Genomic DNA, 17,677 nt, shown 5'->3' on the forward strand with positions numbered 1-17,677 from the left:
ACCCTCGACACAGCATTGTCACTTCTCCGCAGCGATCAGACGACTGAGCACAACAAAAGCTGACAGTCTAAAAGGCTATATACAGACACAGGTGTGGGTGTTGCTTGTTTTTTTTTTTTAAACATTTTTCTGTCTTTTTTTTTCCCCCCGTAATATCCCTTTTCTTAAAAGACAAGCTAGTATACTGGAAAAAGGAAAAAAATAAAATAAAAACCAAGACAACTTGAGTACCCTCATCTTTATTCGGGAAGGGGAGAAAGGGAATTCTGGGACGCCCGCCCCCCCTCCCCCTGCTCCTGGCTAAGCTCACTCTCCCCGCCCCCTCTCCTGCGGGGCGAGGGGAGAGGACAGGTGGGCGTGGGCTCCGGAACGGGCAGAGGAGGTGAGGGAGGGGGGAGGACGGGAGGGGGGGGGGGTGCCCAGGGCAGGAAGGGGCAGCTAGCGTGGTGTCTGCATGCAGTGCCGGGGTGAGAGGCTGGGGGGCGCGCCCTGAGGGGCCCTGCGGGCGGACGTCAGGTGCGCATGTGCGGACGGGGAAGTGCAGGGGTGCGGGGCTTCTGGAGGCTTTGCTCTCCTCTGACCTGGCTTCCCGTTTGTGCCTCCAGGCCTCAGCTTGCCTCCGGTGTGGAATGAGCGTGAGCAAGGTATTCACCCACTCAGGCTGCAGGGGTGGGGGGTGGAGGAGGAGGAGGGAGGCCGGGGGTGTGAGCGAAGCTAGGGGCGGCACACAGGCAGGGCTAGGGCCCCAGCAGGCGGCTACCATAAATACTACCGAGTTCAGCCAATCCCGAGCTACACTGTGTCTTGCGCTAAACGTTCCTCTCTCTTCCGTTGTCTGTCTCCCCTCTGTCCCCCCACCCTCCCCATCCCGGCCGCCCACTAATCCGACTTCTCGCCGTCATCCTCCTGGTGGGTGTCCCCGTCGTGCCCGTTCTTGTCTTCCTTGGAGAGGTGGGCCTGGGAGCCCAGCGCGGACAGCGAGAGGAGGCCGGTGCCCGCGCTGACGGCCGGCAGCGAAGGCGGCTGCAGCCCCACCGGCAGCGGGGTCAGAGGCAGGGCCAGGGCCTGCAGCTGGGACAGCTGATGGGCTTGGAGCTGCTGCTGCAGGGCAGAAGGAGGGGAGCGTTAGCTGCCGGGCCCACCTGCCCTCCCACCTGCCCGCCCACCCGAGACCCGAGACCCGAGACCCGAGACCCAGACGTACTCGGATGATGGAGTTCAGCTCAGGAGCCGTGACCTGCTTAGCTCTCTCGATGGCTCCCAAGACCTGCTGTTGGTGCTGGAAAGGGGAATGGGGGGCAGAGAGGAGCCAGGTGCTGCACCCTGATCTCAGGTGGGGCTCTGGGGCACAGAGCCCAAGAGAAGCCACTCTCCCATCCAGGCTATCAGCGCCATGCACCGTCCCCCCCAACCCCCATGGCTTTCGACCCCCAGAAAACCCCTCTCCATCCCCTTCTGTTTACCAAGCCTCAGCCAAGAAAACAACATTGGGTGAGTCTGAGAGACACCCTGAATCTGCCACCTACAAAGAAATAGATGTACAGTGCACAACGTGGCCAACTGTACAGGCAAGTCTCGATCCTAAGGTCTTGCAGATTGCGGTCGAACATCTGCTAATCCAAGCCCCTCTCCTTCCATAGCTGAGGAAGGCCCGGTGGATTCTGGCAGTGCTGGAGTAGGAGTCTAGGTTCAGCGCAATCCCTCCCCAGAGCAATCGGCCCCCTCCACACCCCAGCACTCCCCGAACGTCCGTGTCTTCTGCCATCAGATGCCAGAATCTGCCAACGTCTCTTTCTGCCTTGCCTACCAGGAAGCCCCCGTCATGAGAGGAAAGCACAAGTCTAGGTCTTCAAGGCCCCGAGAACCCCTTTCTCTGGGGTTTTCACAGTGTCCTTCTGGAACTGACCCTGGGCATGCAGGTTCCCCAAGGGCCCCAAGATCTCCTGGCCTTAAAGAGGAAATGAATTATCGACAGCAAAACCTGGCAGGGCAGGAATGGCAGGGGCGGGGAATGTGGAGCGGGTCTCACACCAAGAGTCTTAAAATCTCAAAAAGCAGAAGTGAGAGCCTGGTGCCTGGTTCCCCGGGGCGCGTGCGTGTGTCCACGCGTCCACCTGTGGGTCTCTGCGTGGCTGCACGTACGTGCATCTGCGTGCACACGTGCATGTGTGTGCCTCGTGTATCTGGGCGTCGCGTCTGTGCACGTCTGTGTGCACGTCTGCGGACGTGTGCTGAGTGCCCTCCCCGTACACACACACACACACACACACACACACACACACACACACACACACGCTTCTGGTGTTGTGGCCTGAGGTGGCCCGCGGGGCCTGGCAGACAAACCTCAGGAAGGTCCGAGGCAGAAGCAGGACAGGCAGGAACAACTCTTGGTGCAGTCTTGGGCATATCTGACATTTTCCCCAGTGAAATGACTCACTCCAGCTGGGAATTCTGCAGCAGGGTGAGGCCCCTCCCTCCACTGCCCTGCACCCCCGGGGGTCTCTCCAGCCTGGGGATTCTTCCGCACAGGCCAGGCTGGTGTCTGGGAGGTCCAGAGAGGGGAGGTGTGTGGTCGGGGCAGCCCGAGAGGGCTGCAGCGGGGAGGGCCTGGGGCAAGTCGACGGTCTGTCTACTTCCTCCTCCCAGCAGCCAGCCTTGGGGGGTGGAGGGTCACTCACCTCTTGGGAAAGGTAGGGTAGGACCTGGGCACAAATCCCATTCAGCCTCTTGACGATTTCAGCCTGGAACGCACGGAGGGTTCAGTCCAGGGCGGGCGGCGGGGGCAGGTGCAGACCAGCCCCAGGAGGCCCGCGAGGTTCTAGCTAAGAGGCCAGCTCGGCCCAGGGTCAGATCAACCCCTCAAGCCTATGGGCACCCAACCAGCGGTAGAGGTGGGATCCGAGGCTGGCTCCCGGCCCTGCCGCTGACAGTGACGACGCAGGACCAGGCTCGGGGGGCCGGGGGGCCCTGAGATGATGGCCGGCGCCTGGTAAGGAGTGGCTGCTTGGAGGGGAGGGGTGGCCAGCATCGTTTTTATGACCCCCCCTCAGGGCACGGATGGCCAAAGCAAGGCTGCAGGGTGAGGGGCAATTTGGGGGTCCACGGTGCGCTGGCATGTTACCCTCCCCCACTGTTGTAAAGGGGGGGTCGACGGGGCAGGGGGGTGGTAGGTTGGGGGAAAGTTTCTGCCCCTCCCCCTCAGGGAGATAAACCTCCCAGGGGGCCCCAGGAAAGAGCAGACAGAGGGCTTGGAAGTAACAGTATGGAGGACAGACTTGGTGTATAGCCAAGGGGCCGGGCCCACCTGCCTGGGGGTGCTCAAGGGGGGCGGGGGGCGTACCTGCTTGTGCATCTCGATGTTCAAGCCGTAGGACATCTCGTAGTACTATTGGGGGGAGAGAGAGAGAGAAATGGGGGGTGGGCAAAGGATGGGGGGCTCCAGAGACAGAGATGGGGGAGTGACAGAGAGGGCAGGAGGCAGCCAGATGAGAGTGTGAAGGCAGGAGAGAGGAGAGGCATGTAGGAGGCACCCAGACCCGGAGCAGGGGCCCAGGCCCCTGGGGGGGGGGGGGCACTTGAGGGAGCTGGGAGGGGGCTTCAGGGCCCCAGCCTGGCCTGGCTCCCCTGGGTTCTGGAATAATTTTCCAGCCCCTCTCCGGCACACAAACATTCCAGGGCTCCTAATCTTTTATCTTTATGTGTCTTGTCGGCGGGTGGCCCCAGACTCCCGGGAAGTCTGCTTTCCTGGGTATAAATAATCAGGATAAACAAAGCCTGCTGGGTCTGGCTCTGGGGTCAGGAGCCCCCCTCCTCACGTCCCAGATCTGACCCTGCCCCCTCCCCTCCCCTCAAGTCCCTCATGGCTCCCCATCATCCCTGGGGGTGGGGCAGGGGAAGCCAAGTTCATTCCCAGGACATTGCAGTTTTTCCTCTGCCCAGAAAGCTCCTACTCATTCTTCAAGACCCGAGCCGCAATGCCCCGTTCTCCGTGCAGCCTTCCTTAGGCAGCGTGCCCCTCTCTGGAACCGTCCCCGCCCCCCGCCAGTCCTGGGTCCCTCTCTCCGGCCCAGCCCCATCCCTCTGGGGCCAGGAGGGTAAGTATCTGCCTCTGCCTCCCCTGTAGCCTGGGAGAGCCGGGCTCTGGGCTGGACCAACGCAGGGGTTTTTGATGTAGAAATTGCCACCTGGTGGGTGTGGATCCCGGCAAGTGATTCTGGCAGCGTGCACAGGCAGGGTCTCAGATGTCAGGCAAAGAATGCAGTGTCACCCCCTCCCTCCCTGGGACCTCAAAGGATGTCAGCTTCCTGCCCCCCCCCCCCCCAGTCCCAGTCCTCCTTCTGAAGCCCGGGCCAGGAGGGGTTAAACGCTGGGGGGCAGGGAGGGATCCGGCTGCTCCCCCACGTCAGTTCCTGGCTTTGGCTTTCACAGCAGCCGCCTCCTCCGCTGCCAAGGACAGCCGGGGGACCTGGCAGGCCCAGGCTGCAACCCGGTGGTTTGGCACCTCGGCCACCGCCTGGGCCGGCGGCCAGGCCGGCAAGGCGGACTCAGCCAGGCCCCGGGGGCCGGCTGAATGGAGCGCAGACCCCGAATCCTCCTACGTCCCGCAGGAGGCGGCCAGGGTCAGGCAGCTGCCAGGGGCGGAGGAGGGTCTGGGGTCCCCCCACCAGCCCCCGCCCGCCCACCCGGGGCCAGCTTACCATCACGTAATGACGCTGCATCTCCGATTTTTCACTGGCCAGCTTGTCACATTCGAGCTTCAGGCTGAAACAGAACAAGGAGGGAGGGGCCAGGGGCCGGGCTGAGGTCCCCCCTACCACCGTGCAGGGGAGCCCAGAGCTTTGGTGGGGGCAGGGCGACGCGCCCCTCTGTGGAGATGGGGCAGGGGGTTGGTTGCCTCGGGCTCCCGGACTGTAAACCGAGGATCAAGAAATCAGCCTGGGAGATACGGCTGCAGAGAAAGTCCTGGGTAACCACACGGATTACAAACACCCTGACCCCAGGTCCTCCAGGGACTCAGAGAAACTTCTCCCCGTCCAGAAACTCGATGAAGTCCGTGATATTAGCGCCGACCCTCGTGCCACGGATGACGCAGTGGACGCCCAGAGAGGTTGAGTAAGTGGATCAAGGTCACACAGCCAGAAAGCTGGCTACAGAGACCACAGTCCCAACCACTGGGGAAAACGATCCGGCCAGGGAGGAAGGAACAGAAACCACAAAAGGGCAGAGAGGGTGCAGGGCTGGCTGGCTGGCAGGGAGCTGGGTTGGACTCAGCAAGGAATCTCCAAGGGGACCGGCCAGGCCCCTCTCACAAGCCTTGATTTCACTAGGGGATTCAAGTTCCACTTTTGGGTGACAGAGGTGGTGAGCCCCTGGCCTCTTTCAGGCTCTCCCCGCAAGGATGAGCTTAGAGCATTTCTCAAAGCCCACTTGCCGCCAGCCCTAACGAGGAGGGCAGAGAAAGAGGCAGAAGGCAGACGGCCGACTCGAGCCAGGCAGACTGGACTCAAAGTTCGGCCCCGCTGCTTTGACGCTGTGTGACCCTCTACCTCTCTGGGCCTTGGTCTCTGCGTCTATTAAGCGCCAACCTCCCAGGGTGGGGTGGGGAGAATGAAACCGATTAAGACAAGGAAAGCTTCTAGAACAGCCCCTGTTATACACTAAGCACCCAATAAACGCATGTCGGTCTCATGGGGCCTAGCGTCTCCCTCCACCAAACTGACTGCCTTGTACATCCAGGTTCAGACACAGGCCACAGTCTGTGACGCTAGGGGCCCCGTGAGTTTGTTTTCTCTCATTTTCTTTAAGAAAACTATTTGTTGACGCCATTAAAAAAAAAAAAAAAAAAAAAAAGAATCAGGCACTTCCATTGCAAACTCTGGATTTCTGGCCCTTCTTGGAGATCGGGTAAATCCCGTGTGTACCCCCAACACGGTAGGACCCCTCATTGTATAGAGAGACACCCAGGTCCAGTGGATGGAGATCCCAAAGTTCAGAGAGGGCATCTGGATTACCTGAGGTCACACAGCACTGTGACCGTACTGTGACCTCCAGTCTATGGGACTGGACCAGGCCCAGTACTCCTGGGCTCGGGCCAGGCAGGGAGGGAAGGACCCCCTGGGGGGGCTCATAAAAGCCAGACCTGCCAAGCCGAGCCCCTAAACTCTCCACATCAGGGGATGGAACAAAGTTCAACTGCCTGTGCCTCAGTTTCCTCATCTGTAAAATGGGCCCAGCGACAGGACACTGGGGGAAGATTAAACAAGAGGATGTAGGTTGAGTATTTACCACACGGGGAGCGTGGAAAGTACCCTCAAAAGGTGAGATTTTTGTAAATATCTCTATTTCCCTTTCTTCTTGAAGAAAACCCAGGAAACTTCTTAGATCGCTTTTGTGTGGGTAAACGGAGGTCCAGCGAGGGCCCGAGGCCCCGCTGGGATTCGTGACCAAGGACCCCCTTCTGATTCCCAGGCAAAGCCCCACACTCGGTAACACAGCCCTGAGGGCTCGCATTCTTCAGCCCAGGGACTGGGTGCAAGTGTCTGTGTGCCACTTCCTTGCTGGGCATCCCCAGAAAATCTCTTAACTTCTCTGGGCTTAAACCTGTTTAAGTGGAAGGCCATCTCCAACTTCTTGGGAGGTCTTCTACCCAATGGGGGTGGCGGTGGGCGTCGGGAGAGAGGCTCTGAAGCCAGGCAGGTTGCCGCGGCTCTGGGCACATAACTTAACTTTTTGTGCCTCCGTCTACTTACCTGCGAAACGGGCTGTTTTGAAGTCTAGGGGAGTTTAATATTGGAAAAGTGTTCACGACAGCGCCTACCACATGAAAGGACACCCTCTACCTACATTTTCTCAAGCCTACGTATACAGTAGGGGCCGCAACCTCCCCTCTAGGGGTGTCCATCATCCCCCCCCTGCAGGGCCCCTGGCCCCCAGCTCACCTGTGATACTGAGCCTGCAGCAGCTGAAACTCATCCTTGATGCGGTCGCAGGAGTCCGAGGTGGTGAATTTGAGTTGCTGGGGTAGGTGAGAGGAGCCCTGTGGGGAGGGGGCGGCCCGGGTCAGGGCGGGGCGGGGCGACCCCCGAGGCGGCCCGGCCGGCGGCGCAGCTGCAGCGCGGCCCCCCCCCCCCCCTCGCCCCACTTCCCGGGCTCGTGTTTACAGCCCCTGGCGCGGCCCCCGCCCTCGCTTCCTGCCCCCGCCTCTCCCGGGGGAAGGCGAGGGGGTGGGTGCGCCCGAGCCGCCTCGTTCCCCGCCACCCCCAGGCTGTGGGGGTGCGTTTTAAGGTCCGCCCTTGGTGGGGGGCAGCGTGCGCCCTCTACCGCCCCTCCACAGCGCCGGAGGGGGGTGCACATCCGAGAGCCCCAACTGCCTCTGCGATGGGGGGAGAACGTGTCCTGGAGTGCCCCTCCCCAAGTTGGTGGGGGAGCAAGGCCTCCCCGCAAAGTCCCCTTGGGGAAGGGGCCTCTCCCAGCGCCCGAAATCACCCGGCGGGGGGCCCTCCACCCCAGATTCCCAGCACCCTTTCTCCCGGCTGCGCTCTTCCGGGAGGGGTGCGCCTCGGATCTCCCCCCACTCCTAGGCCTCAAAAGCAGCCCCGGTGTTAGAGGTGCCCGGTGGGGCTCCCGGGGAGCCCCAGGCCCGAGGCCAAGGCCGCCCCAAGGCCCTGCCTGCCTGGCGGGGGGGGGGGGGGGGGGCGGGAAGCATGCCTCAGGGGCTGGGGGAGGGGGGAATCCGGGCCGCGAGCTGGAGGGGACCGGGCCCGGGAACTGGGGGTGGAGGGGGGGGATCTGGGCTGGGAGCTGGGAGAGGGACCGGGACCTACGGGGGATGGGGGGGAGCCCGGGGGCTGGCGGCGATGGGGGCGGGGGAGTAGCGCTGGGCCGGGAGCTGTAGGGGACCCGGCCCAGGAGTTGGGGTGGGGGGGGGAGGCGCCGAGCCGCGAGCCGGAGCGGAGGGGGGGGGGGAACGGCCCGGCTGGGAACTGGGGTGCCAGGCGCCGACCTGGGGGAGGTGCGCGCGGCCCGGACCGGAGTGGGGGGGGGGGGGAATGGCCCGGCTGAGAACTGGGGGTTCCAGGCGCGGACCTAGGGGGATGCCGGGCCCGGACCCGGGGGTGGGGGGGCGCCGGGCCGGCGGGCCCCGCTTACCGAATGCCTGCTTTGTGGAAACATCATGTCAGTCGCGGCGGGGGGCGCGGGCTGCGCCCCGGCTGTGCGCCCCGGCTCGGGCGGCTCGGGGCGCCGGGCGGCCGCGCCTTTGTCCCGGCGCCGATCGGCAGCTCCCGGGGCCGCCGCCGCCGCCTCCCGCGCCCGGCCTCGCCCGCTTCCTGCGCCCCCTCCCCGCGCGCCCGGCCCCGGCGCGCCCCGGGCCCCGCTTCCTGCGCGCCCGGCGCCCCTCCCCGCCCCTCCCCGCCGCCCGCCTCCCCGCACGCCCGGCCGCCGCTCCTATTGTCTAATGGCGGCGACGCCGGCAGTGGCCGCGGCCTCGGCTGCGCGGAGGCTCCGGCTCCACCTGCTGCCGCCGCCGCCGCCGCCGCCGCCGCTGCTGCTTCCCGGGCCCCGTGCGCGCCGCCGAGGGGGGCGCGCGCCCGGGGAGGCCTGCGGATCCCCACCCAGCCCGCCTCCCCGGCCGGCCGGCGCGGTGACCTTGGGCCCGGCGCGCCCCGCCCCGGGCCGCGGCCCCTCCCGGCGGGGTGGCCCTGGCCGCCGCCGCCGCCGCCGCCGCCGCCGCCGCCGCCGCCGGGCCTCGGTTTCCCCATCTGGCGGAGAAAGGGCCCGGCCGCCCCCATCTAAACCGCCGGCTCTGTCATGGCGCGACCTGGACGCGTGCCAGGGACGTGCTCTGTAACCTTGGCTCACTGACTGTTTTCTCTCCGAGCCTCGGTTTCCTCTTCTGTAGAAAGGCCGCGGTGATCCCGCCGACCTCGTGGGAGCCATTCCTTCGGCGCACGTTTATTGAGCGCCTACTGTGTGCCAGGCCCTGCTCCGAGACCCGGGGGTGGGGGTGGCGGGGCACGAAGTCCCGGCCCTGGTGGCGATGACATGAGACAGACAAGCGCGCGAGCCAGAATCCCTGGCACGTCGGTCGGTGGTAAGGGCTATGGAGCAAATGAAGCGGCAGCGGGGAGGGCCAGGAAGGTGCGATTTTCAAACAGGGGAAGGTCAGAGAGGCCTCCTTAACCACAGAGAGGACCTGAAGGTGAGAGCGGGGGAGCCGGCAGGGATGGAGGCTGGCAGCTTACTGCAGGAGGCAGGAATAACAAGTGCAAAGGCCCTGAGGCAGCGAGCGAGCCTGGTACTGAGAAGCAGGGCAGGGAAGGAGGGCAGGGAGGCAGGGCAGGCGACTTCATGCATTCACACAGGGGCCCTGCACTCAGAAGGGCCTGCGCTTGGGTTCGTGACCTGCTGTTGTGGCCTGGAAACTCCTCATCGTTTTCGAACAAGGGGGTCTCGCGGTGTTGTTCTATAGTTGGGCCATGCAAATTCTGTAGCTGGTGCCAGGGGCATTCCAGATGGTGCAGGGCCTTGGAGGCTGCTGGGAGGAGTTGGGCTTTTACTCCCGGGGAGGCAGGGAGGCTGGAGCCCCGGCCCCATCAGGGCCGGCCTAGCTGGGATTTTGATAGGATCTCACTTGCTGTGGAGAACAGGCCCCAAAGAAGCTAGTCAAATAATGCCCCACTAATCCGGCAAGTGCTAAATACAGGCTCTTAATCACCGCCACCACTACCAGAATCAACTCTGCAGCTCGCCTCTGGTTATTTGGTACTTTCTTGGGCCTTGGGTTTTCCCAGTCTGTAAAATGGAGGGTCAGGATCCCAGACACCTTTCCGGGGCAGAAGAAAAGGCCAGACCAGTATGAGATGAAAAAGCAAAACTAAGGCCTCTTCCTGCCCTCCCCCAAAGCCCTTCGAGATAAACAATACTTTAAGACAGTATCTTTTAAAATAAAAATTAATGCCAAAAATATTCACGGTGAGCAGAATGTCAGTGCGTTAAATAAAGACAGCATCTGATGGGGCCGGAGATGAGTTAGGAAGACGTGGGTCCCCCTAGTCCCAATCCTGTAGGAAAAAAGGAACAAATGTTTGGAAAGCTTCTTCCACATTCCTATCAGGTTCTGCAGTCCGTGGACCCCACAAATGCAATCAGAGTCCCCGATGGAGGCGGCCTATAGAATTTTCAGGCGGAGCATGATGAAAATGCAGGCCTCTTGCTGAAAAATGATTAGGAATGTAGGCGTTTCAGGATGTTGACAACAGAGCATTAAGCCGAGGGCCGGGTCCCGTGGGACAGCATGAGCCACACACCAGGCGCCCTCTCCCTTGGGAAGCCCCCTGGGGCTGAGCCTGCCCTGGGTAGGCACATCCCAATACTCGGGCATTTGGGGACCCAACACTCCCATTTTAGCAGACCCCAGATGTGGCTGGCAGGGTCAGAGCTGGATGCAGAGACCCCAAGTCCGGTGGGGTCAGGGCTGGGCCTTCCAGCAGGTGGAGAGGCCCAGAATCGTGTCCCAGACCATGAACAAAAACCAACCAGTCCACCTGTCTATGTTTTTCACTATGTATCAGGCTCTGCTTAAAGCACTTTGACCTTAGGTATTATGACATTGGAAAGATGGGGAAATGAAGGCACCAAAGAGGTTGAGGTCACCTGGTCAAAATCACCCAGCGAGACGATGGCAGGGCCAGGATGTGAAGCCAAGTACCCGGGCCTTTAACCACTGTGCAGTCACTGCCTCTCCAGGTGGGACGTGGAGGCGGGGCACGGTGGCATAGGCCGGAGGGGGCCCAGGAGGCTTGAGGAAGCAGAACCCCACATTCTGGACTGAGGGGTAGGCATTTTACCCAGAGGGCACCAGGGAGCCATGGGAAGCTTTACAGCAGGGTTTCTCAGCCAGCCTCTGCACCCTTGCCGTGCCGGCCTGGATCGTTGTCTGTGAGGGCCCCTCCTGGGTGCCCCGCGTGGTGCCAGGAGCACCCCCATCTGCCCAGTGTTGACAAGCAGAAGTGTGGGCAGTCGCTGAGCGTCCCCAGGGGCCAGATCGTCCCCAGCCGAGAAGCCCTGGAAGGCCGTGTGCTGGGTGGCCGAGTGGGGGACAGGGTGGGAGGCCGGGAGACGAGGTGGGGTGCCCATAGTAAGGCTGGAGGCGGGGGAGGCTGGAGGGGGGGAGGGTGGGGTGCCCATAGTAAGGCTGGAGGGGGGGACAGGCCCTGCGCGGAGGAGTAGCAGGTGCGGGAAAGGCAGGGAGAGTGTTCAGGACGGAACAGTCTTGACTGTCTAATTAATCTGGAGGGATTGGGGCTTCCGAGGATCTTACAATGGGGGGCATCCTCCGGTCCCACCCATCCCCGCCTCTGCACCGGCATCCTGGTGTTTCCTCTGTTCCAGGGTGGAGGGGGGGGGTATCAGGGCCACATCTGGGGGGGGTAGGTCGGAGCAGGGATCTATCTGTCTCATGGATCCAACCGTCTGAGACCAGCCTCTCAGCCTGCTTACAAATGAGCGCTGGGCCCCGCGGCCTCCGGGGCAGAGCCAGGCACTGGCTGGTGCATGATGGATGGGCTGCAGGGCCATTAATCACAGGCGGGGGAGGAAACAGGTGGCCACCGCGGGCTCAGCCCTGGACCTCCCTCCGGTAAGGCTGGTGGAGCCGGGGCCTCTGCTGCCCAGCTCCGGGTTTGAGCCCTTGGCCTGCCCTAACCTGGCTACGTGACTTGGGACAGTGTGACTTGCCTACTTTGCACCCTCACCCCCCCCACATGGAGCTGGTATTCATTCACTCCCTCAGTAAGTCTCTACTGCACCTACTGTGGGCCAAGTGGGATTCTAAGTGGAGGTTTATGGTGCTGACGGGGGGGGGGGGGGGGGGGGGGATGGAAATCCCTCCCCTTGCAGAGCTAATAGGCTTTAAAAACTTGGCTCAAGTCCTGCGTTTCCTCTGCCCAGAGCCCTCCAGAGCTCCCATCTCCCTGGGGTAAAGGCCGAGTCCTCCCCACGGCCCCCAAGGCCCTGCTCGAACCGTAGCGTCCCCTACCTGCCCTGCCCTCCGCCCTCTCTCCCCCTCACTCCCTCTGCTTCAGCCACACGGGCCCCAACACACCCGGCCCGGTCCTGCCCCCGGACCTTTGCATGGGCAACTTCCTCTGCCTGGGATACTCATCCCCAAATGCCACTTTGGCTAATTCTTTCCTTTCTTTCCAGCCTTGGCTTAAAGGTCACCTTCTCAATGAGGCCTCATTGTGACTTCCCTATTTAATTCTGGCAGGGCTGGGACTAGGACAAGTGCACTTTTGAGTGAGGCACTTTCTTCAGGCATAAAATTTAAGGGGGCACCAAAAATCTCAGTCTACATGCTAAACACTATTTTCATGCAACCTTTTTTTTTTTTTTTTTTTTTTTTTTTGCATTGTGGTAAAAGATACGTAAAATTTACCACGGGAGACATTTAATCCATTCGCCACCTTGTACAATGATCACCTTTAGTTCCGGAACATTCTGTCGCTTCAAAAAAGAAGCCCTGTGCCCATCAGCAGTCACTCCCCATCCCCATGCCTCAGCCCCCTGTCCCCACGAACCGCCTTCCTGTCCGTGGATGAGACTGTTCGGGACGTTTCACACACGTGGACTCCCGCCCCGTGCGGCCTCTCGTGCCCGGTTCCCTCCCTGAGCGTCGTGTGTTCAGGGTCCGTCCTCGGGGTGGCGGGTGCGGGCGCCTCGCTCCTGTTGGTGGCCGAGGGACGTGTGCGTGCCCGGACGGACCACATGCTTGCATCCGTGTGTCCCCTGATGGACGGTCGGGGTGATTCCCCTTTTTGGCTCTTGTCAATCTTGCTGTTGTGCACGCTTGTGCGTCAGTCTTGGATCCCCAGAAATGGAACTGCTGGGTCACCATGGTAATTCTATGTTTCATTTCTCAGGAGCCGCCCAACTGTTTCCCCGCGGCGCTGCCCCATGTCACGTCCCCCCCCACCGCGTCCCTCCCCGCCAGCCGTGCGCGAGGCTGTCGACTTCTCCACGTCTCTGCCAACACTCGCTCTTGTCCCTTTCGGAAAAAAGAACACTCAATAACCATTCTGGTGGGTGAAAAGCGGTATCTCGTTGCAGTCTTGATTTGCATAAGGCGATATTTGAACAAACCGAAATCAATGAAACAATTTCCGTGACGGGCGACATTTCGAAATTTTCCTAAGAACGGGATCCAGTCCTGCATGCGCTGCCCGCCGCACCTGTTCCCCCCGCCCCTTGCCAGTCCTGTGGCAGCGTGCCCTTGCTCCCGGGCCCCCTTCCCCAAACCGGTAACAGCTCAACGTTTTCTCCCAGCTGGAGGACTCCTCGCTGTTGGACACAGGAAGTGTGCGACGCGTTGCTTTTGTGGACTCTCTAGAATTAACCACCGGAATGTCAGCTCCCGGAGGCAGGGGTTTTCGTCTGCCTCCTTCACTGCTGGATCCCCAGCGCCTAGAACGGTGCCTGCCTCGCCCTAAGTGCTGGACAAATGCTGAATGGATGAATGAACAAAGCAACGAACGGATGGACGGACGGGTTGCAAGGATCCCCCCAAGACAGACCCGGAAAAGCACTTTGTACCCGCTGCTGGCACAGGCCACCTGGATGCAAGGTGCTTGGTCTGCTGGGATCCTCCGATTGGCCGGGCTTGGATCACATGACATGCGCTGGCTGGCAGGCCTTCTCTGGCCTCTTCTTTCCCACCAGGAAAAACCAACCAACGCTGAAATCAGTCTGTATTGTATCACCCTGCTTTGTTATTACTTTAAGGGGCACGTATGGTGCCGGAAAGATCACGTTGAGCTATGGCCGTCTGTGTTGTCCTTCAGCCCCGTCCTATCTTATTTGCCGTGCTGTCCCAGCACAGAGCTGGGGCCTGGGGTCCGGCAAAAAGTATTTTAGGTATTTCTGGAATGAACGAATGGCGTGGTAATTATTTCCTCCATGTTGCAGGTGAGGCCCTGGAAGGCGAGGGCAGGTTCTGTTACTTACGTATCTGCCTTCTTCATCCCCAGAGCTCAGCCACTCCACAAGCATTTAGTAGGCGCCCCTGTGTGTCTGACCCCGGTCTACATCCTAGGGATACAGTGACCCACTCAGACCCTGACCTCACACTCCAGCAGGGGAGCGAGACGTGAATTAAGTAACAAACACAGATAGGCTGTTATGATCCACGAGTGACCTCACTGGGCCCAGCTTCACAAATGTACCCAGAATCAAGTGGTCCCCGAATTCGTCCCCCATTCAGGAGCCTCCTGAGGCGGCCCTGTGTCATTTGAAATGGCCGTCCCCCTCTCTGAGCCTTCTGTCTGGCCCCACCAGACCATCCAAGCCCACCTGTCCTCCAGGCCCTGCTCCTGGTCTCAGCTGTCTCTCCGGGGAGCCTGGTTCCTTTGGAACGGGAGTGATATTTGGGATCCAAGAACAGGCTGCCAGATGTGTTCAGACTTCTGGGATTTGCTGTTCCCAGACCCTTCCAGTGAGTGAAACACACACACACACACACACACACACTAATATTCACGTGTGTGCATCTAAATCTATAATCTGTCAATCTACTGATTGACATCCATTGAGCTTATGTATTATCTATCGTGTGTTTCTGCATCATCTATCCAGCTGTCTGTCTATCCTGTTATCTATGATCTATTGGTCGTCTGTCTCTCAGCTGTATATCTGTCTTACCTCTCAGCTGTCTCTCTTGGGCACTGTGAGTCCCCCTGACCCCTCCGATCCCATTCCGGCACCCCAGGATTTATTCCTTCCCTCTTCCCATAGTTTATCTCCTTCTCCAGCAGGGGAACCAGGTTCAGGGGAAGAGTTTTGTTTTGTTTTGTTTTCTTGCCCGGTTCAGGGGGCGAGTTTTCCCCCAGGTTCAGGGGGAGAGTTTTGAAGACAGAGATGAGGTGGTGTCCCTCCCTGGGAAAGAGCCTCCCTGGATTTCCTAACACATTAAAATTTTTTTTTTAAGTTTACTTAAACTGAAAAAGAGAGAGAGAGAGAGAGAGAAAGCATAAGTGGGGAAGGAGCAGAGAAAGGGCAGAGAGACAGAATCTCAAGCAGGCTCATCGTCAGCACAGAGCCCGACGCGGGGCTCGAACCCACAAACCGCGAGATCATGACCTGAGCCCAAGCCCAAGCCCAAGTCCATGACCTGGACCCAGCCCAGTCCAACTGCGCCACCCAGGCGCCCCTCCCTAATACCCTTATTACTTCTTTTTTCTTTGTACAAAATAACTAGGATTTTATTGTGAGATTCCCATAGGTGGAAAACGAAATTGAATATTTATGCCGTCCCTTTCATTGTACTATGTATTTCAATTGCCTGTTTAGTGAAAAATAAAGAAACCTATAACTTTTGGCTTAAATTTGTAAGAATCTGGAACATTGCATGACTGTGTGTTGTCCTTGTACAGGGGCCGAATCTTCTCTGTATCGTCCCAACTTAAGTGTATATGCTGAGGAAGCGAGTGCCCTAATGTAGTGTCCATGAGACCCAAAGTCCTCCCCGTGGCCCCCAAGGCCTAGCATGACCTGCCCCCTCCCCTCCCTGCCCTCCCCTCCTCCCTCTCTCCCCCTCGTTTGGTCTGCTCCAGCTCGGTTCCTCCAACACGCCAGACCCGGTCCTGCCCCAGGGCCTTTGCACAGGCTGTGCCCCCTGCCTGGGAGGCTCTCCCTCTGGAAATCTCCTGGCCCATCCCTTACTTCCTGCAGGTCTCAGCTCAGGAATCACTCCCTCACACAGGCTGCCTTGGGCCCTAAAATAGCCCCACGTCCATTCCCTCACCTTTCCCCGTTTTTCTTTATAGGGACACCTCTGCCTTTATATTTTCCTTTATGTGTTTATTGTCTCTAGAAAGTCGGCTCCACAAGGCCGGGATGTAGGCTCTTACTCCCTGCACAGAGCTTGCCACACAGTAGGTGCTCAGTAAATCCTACTTGCTGTGAAGGTGAGGGTCGTTTTCCTCAGGACTGCGCTGCCCAGGCAAAGCAGGACGCAGCTTGGTCAGCCCGGGGCTGCCGTGACCAGACAGCACACGGTTGGGCCGCTTATGAAGCATAACCCCTATTTCTCACAGTTCCGAGGCTGGGAAGTCCAAGATCAAGGTGCTGGCAGATGAGGTCTGGTGGGGAGCTCTCTCCCCGGCTTGCAAACAGCTGCTGGCCGGCTGTGTCCTCCGGGGATGGGGGTGGGGGGTGGGGGGCGCTTTCCTCCAGGCCTGCAGCTCCCCTTATCACAAGGCCACCAAGTGCTCTCAGATCGGGCCCTCACTCACCTGATTACCTCCTCCAAGCCCCACCTCCAGATGCAACCACACTGGGGTCAGGGCCGCCCCACAGGAATTGGGGGGACACGATTCGGCCCACGGTATAGTTCTACTGGAACACGTGGCCTGTTCGTTCCTGGAGCACGTGGCCTGTGCGGAGCCCTGGAGCCCCAGGAAGGGCAGGCAGCGGCCTTGAGCAGCTCGGCGCAGGAGGCGGGCATTTATCTGATTACCACTCTAATGAGGCCCTTCCCAGCCAGGGCGATTCTGCCTCCAGGGGACGTTTGGCAACATCAGGGGACATCTGTGGCTGTCACACCGGGAGCACGGTCTGGAATGGGTGGGGGCCAGGGATGCCCCACAGACAGTGACCTCCGGATGTCGGCGGCCGTGCTGGGGCTTTGCGGTCTCTGATAAGAGCCAAATGGCAAATTGAGAGAAGAGGGGTGGGGGGTTTCTTTCCAGGAGAGCTTTTAACAATGGAACTGACCTTGGCTGGGGGCTGGGAGGTCAGAGGGCTCCCCCCAAAGTGAAGGGGGTGGGGGTTACCTAGGTGACAAGTGCTCAGGTGGAGAAGACAGCTTGTGCCAAGGCCCGGAGGCAGCGGGAGAAGCTGGAGGGGAGGGGACGAGGCAGGGAGAGGGAGGGGACAGACCACCCAGGTGCTTGGACTCCGCCTTCATCTGGGGCTGCTGGGGAGCCACGGAAGGTTTTCAGGTATCACAAGAGGGCAACACGGTCCCATTTGGCTTTGGAGACCTCCCTCTGGCTCCTTCCAGTCAGCAGGATGCAGGGTGGCCTCCTGACTTTTGTGGGTTCCTTCCTCCGCCAACAACATTAAAGGGTATATTTTATGATGGCATTGGTATACACACTGATATAATCCAGGGTGGAAATACGATGATCTGTTCGTGGTTATTGTAGTCACTGTTTTCTTCTGATTCTAGAGGGAATGAAAACATTTTCACAGGCCCCTAAACTGTCGTCAGCCCTGGGCACTGCTTAGTGGACATGCTGGCCAGGCAGGAAAAGCGACCTGGAGAGCTTAGAGGCACTGGACCGGGGTGGGGGCTTGGCGAGGAGGGAAGGGGCTGGGTCTGAAGGAGATTCCGATCACCACTGACCGGGCTACCGGGGTGGGTTGGTGGGGAGGTGGCAGGGACGGAGGGTAGAGCCATCCTGGAAGCCAGCTGGCCTGGCAGACGGTGCCGGGGGCACGGGCAAATCCGGTTTGAGAACTCAGTGAAACGCCCTCAAAAGTTAGCCAAGGAGGGGAAAATCAGACACGCGGGACTTCATGGAAATTAAGCACCATCGAGAGAATAAAAAGACAATTCACAGAATGGGAGAAAACCGCTGCAAATCCTGAGAAGACTCCATTGTCCAGCATATATAAAGAA

The 17,677-nt window shown here is 60.2% G+C and overlaps 1 protein-coding gene, 1 long non-coding RNA gene and 1 pseudogene across 2 annotated transcripts; 1 reads left to right on the forward strand and 2 right to left on the reverse strand.

Annotated features, from left to right (window-relative positions):
- Positions 1 to 223: 223 nt before the first annotated feature.
- Positions 224 to 8,634, reverse strand: TLE5 (TLE family member 5, transcriptional modulator). Its single transcript, XM_078443654.2, has 7 exons — positions 8,149 to 8,634; positions 6,939 to 7,036; positions 4,698 to 4,761; positions 3,341 to 3,385; positions 2,679 to 2,741; positions 1,205 to 1,279; positions 224 to 1,101 (listed from the first exon to the last, which is right to left on the reverse strand). Exons 1-7 carry the CDS (start codon positions 8,173 to 8,175, stop codon positions 880 to 882), a joined length of 594 nt encoding a protein of 197 aa, XP_078299780.1. The 5' UTR covers positions 8,176 to 8,634; the 3' UTR covers positions 224 to 879.
- Positions 8,635 to 8,707: 73 nt separating this feature from the next.
- On the forward strand, positions 8,708 to 13,817 carry LOC144615763 (uncharacterized). The gene is made up of 2 exons (XR_013554371.2): positions 8,708 to 9,084; positions 12,921 to 13,817. It is a non-coding gene; the product is annotated as an uncharacterized LOC144615763 (long non-coding RNA).
- Positions 13,818 to 15,382: 1,565 nt separating this feature from the next.
- LOC132674366 (U6 spliceosomal RNA) lies at positions 15,383 to 15,479 on the reverse strand (annotated as a pseudogene).
- Positions 15,480 to 17,677: the final 2,198 nt, after the last annotated feature.

This window comes from Panthera onca, chromosome A2 (genome assembly GCF_046562875.1).
Source record: "Panthera onca isolate mPanOnc1 chromosome A2, mPanOnc1 haplotype 2, whole genome shotgun sequence".
Classification (NCBI taxonomy): Eukaryota; Metazoa; Chordata; class Mammalia; order Carnivora; family Felidae; genus Panthera; species Panthera onca.

Coding starts and splice junctions, on each gene's coding strand:
- TLE5 (XM_078443654.2), bottom strand. CDS start 8,175: ATGATGTTTCCACAAAGCAGGCATTCG. Junction 4,762..6,938: donor CTGCAGGCTCAGTATCACAG/GTGAGCTGGGGG, acceptor GTTCTGTTTCAG/CCTGAAGCTCGAATGTGACA. Junction 1,102..1,204: donor AGCTGAACTCCATCATCCGA/GTACGTCTGGGT, acceptor TCTGCCCTGCAG/CAGCAGCTCCAAGCCCATCA.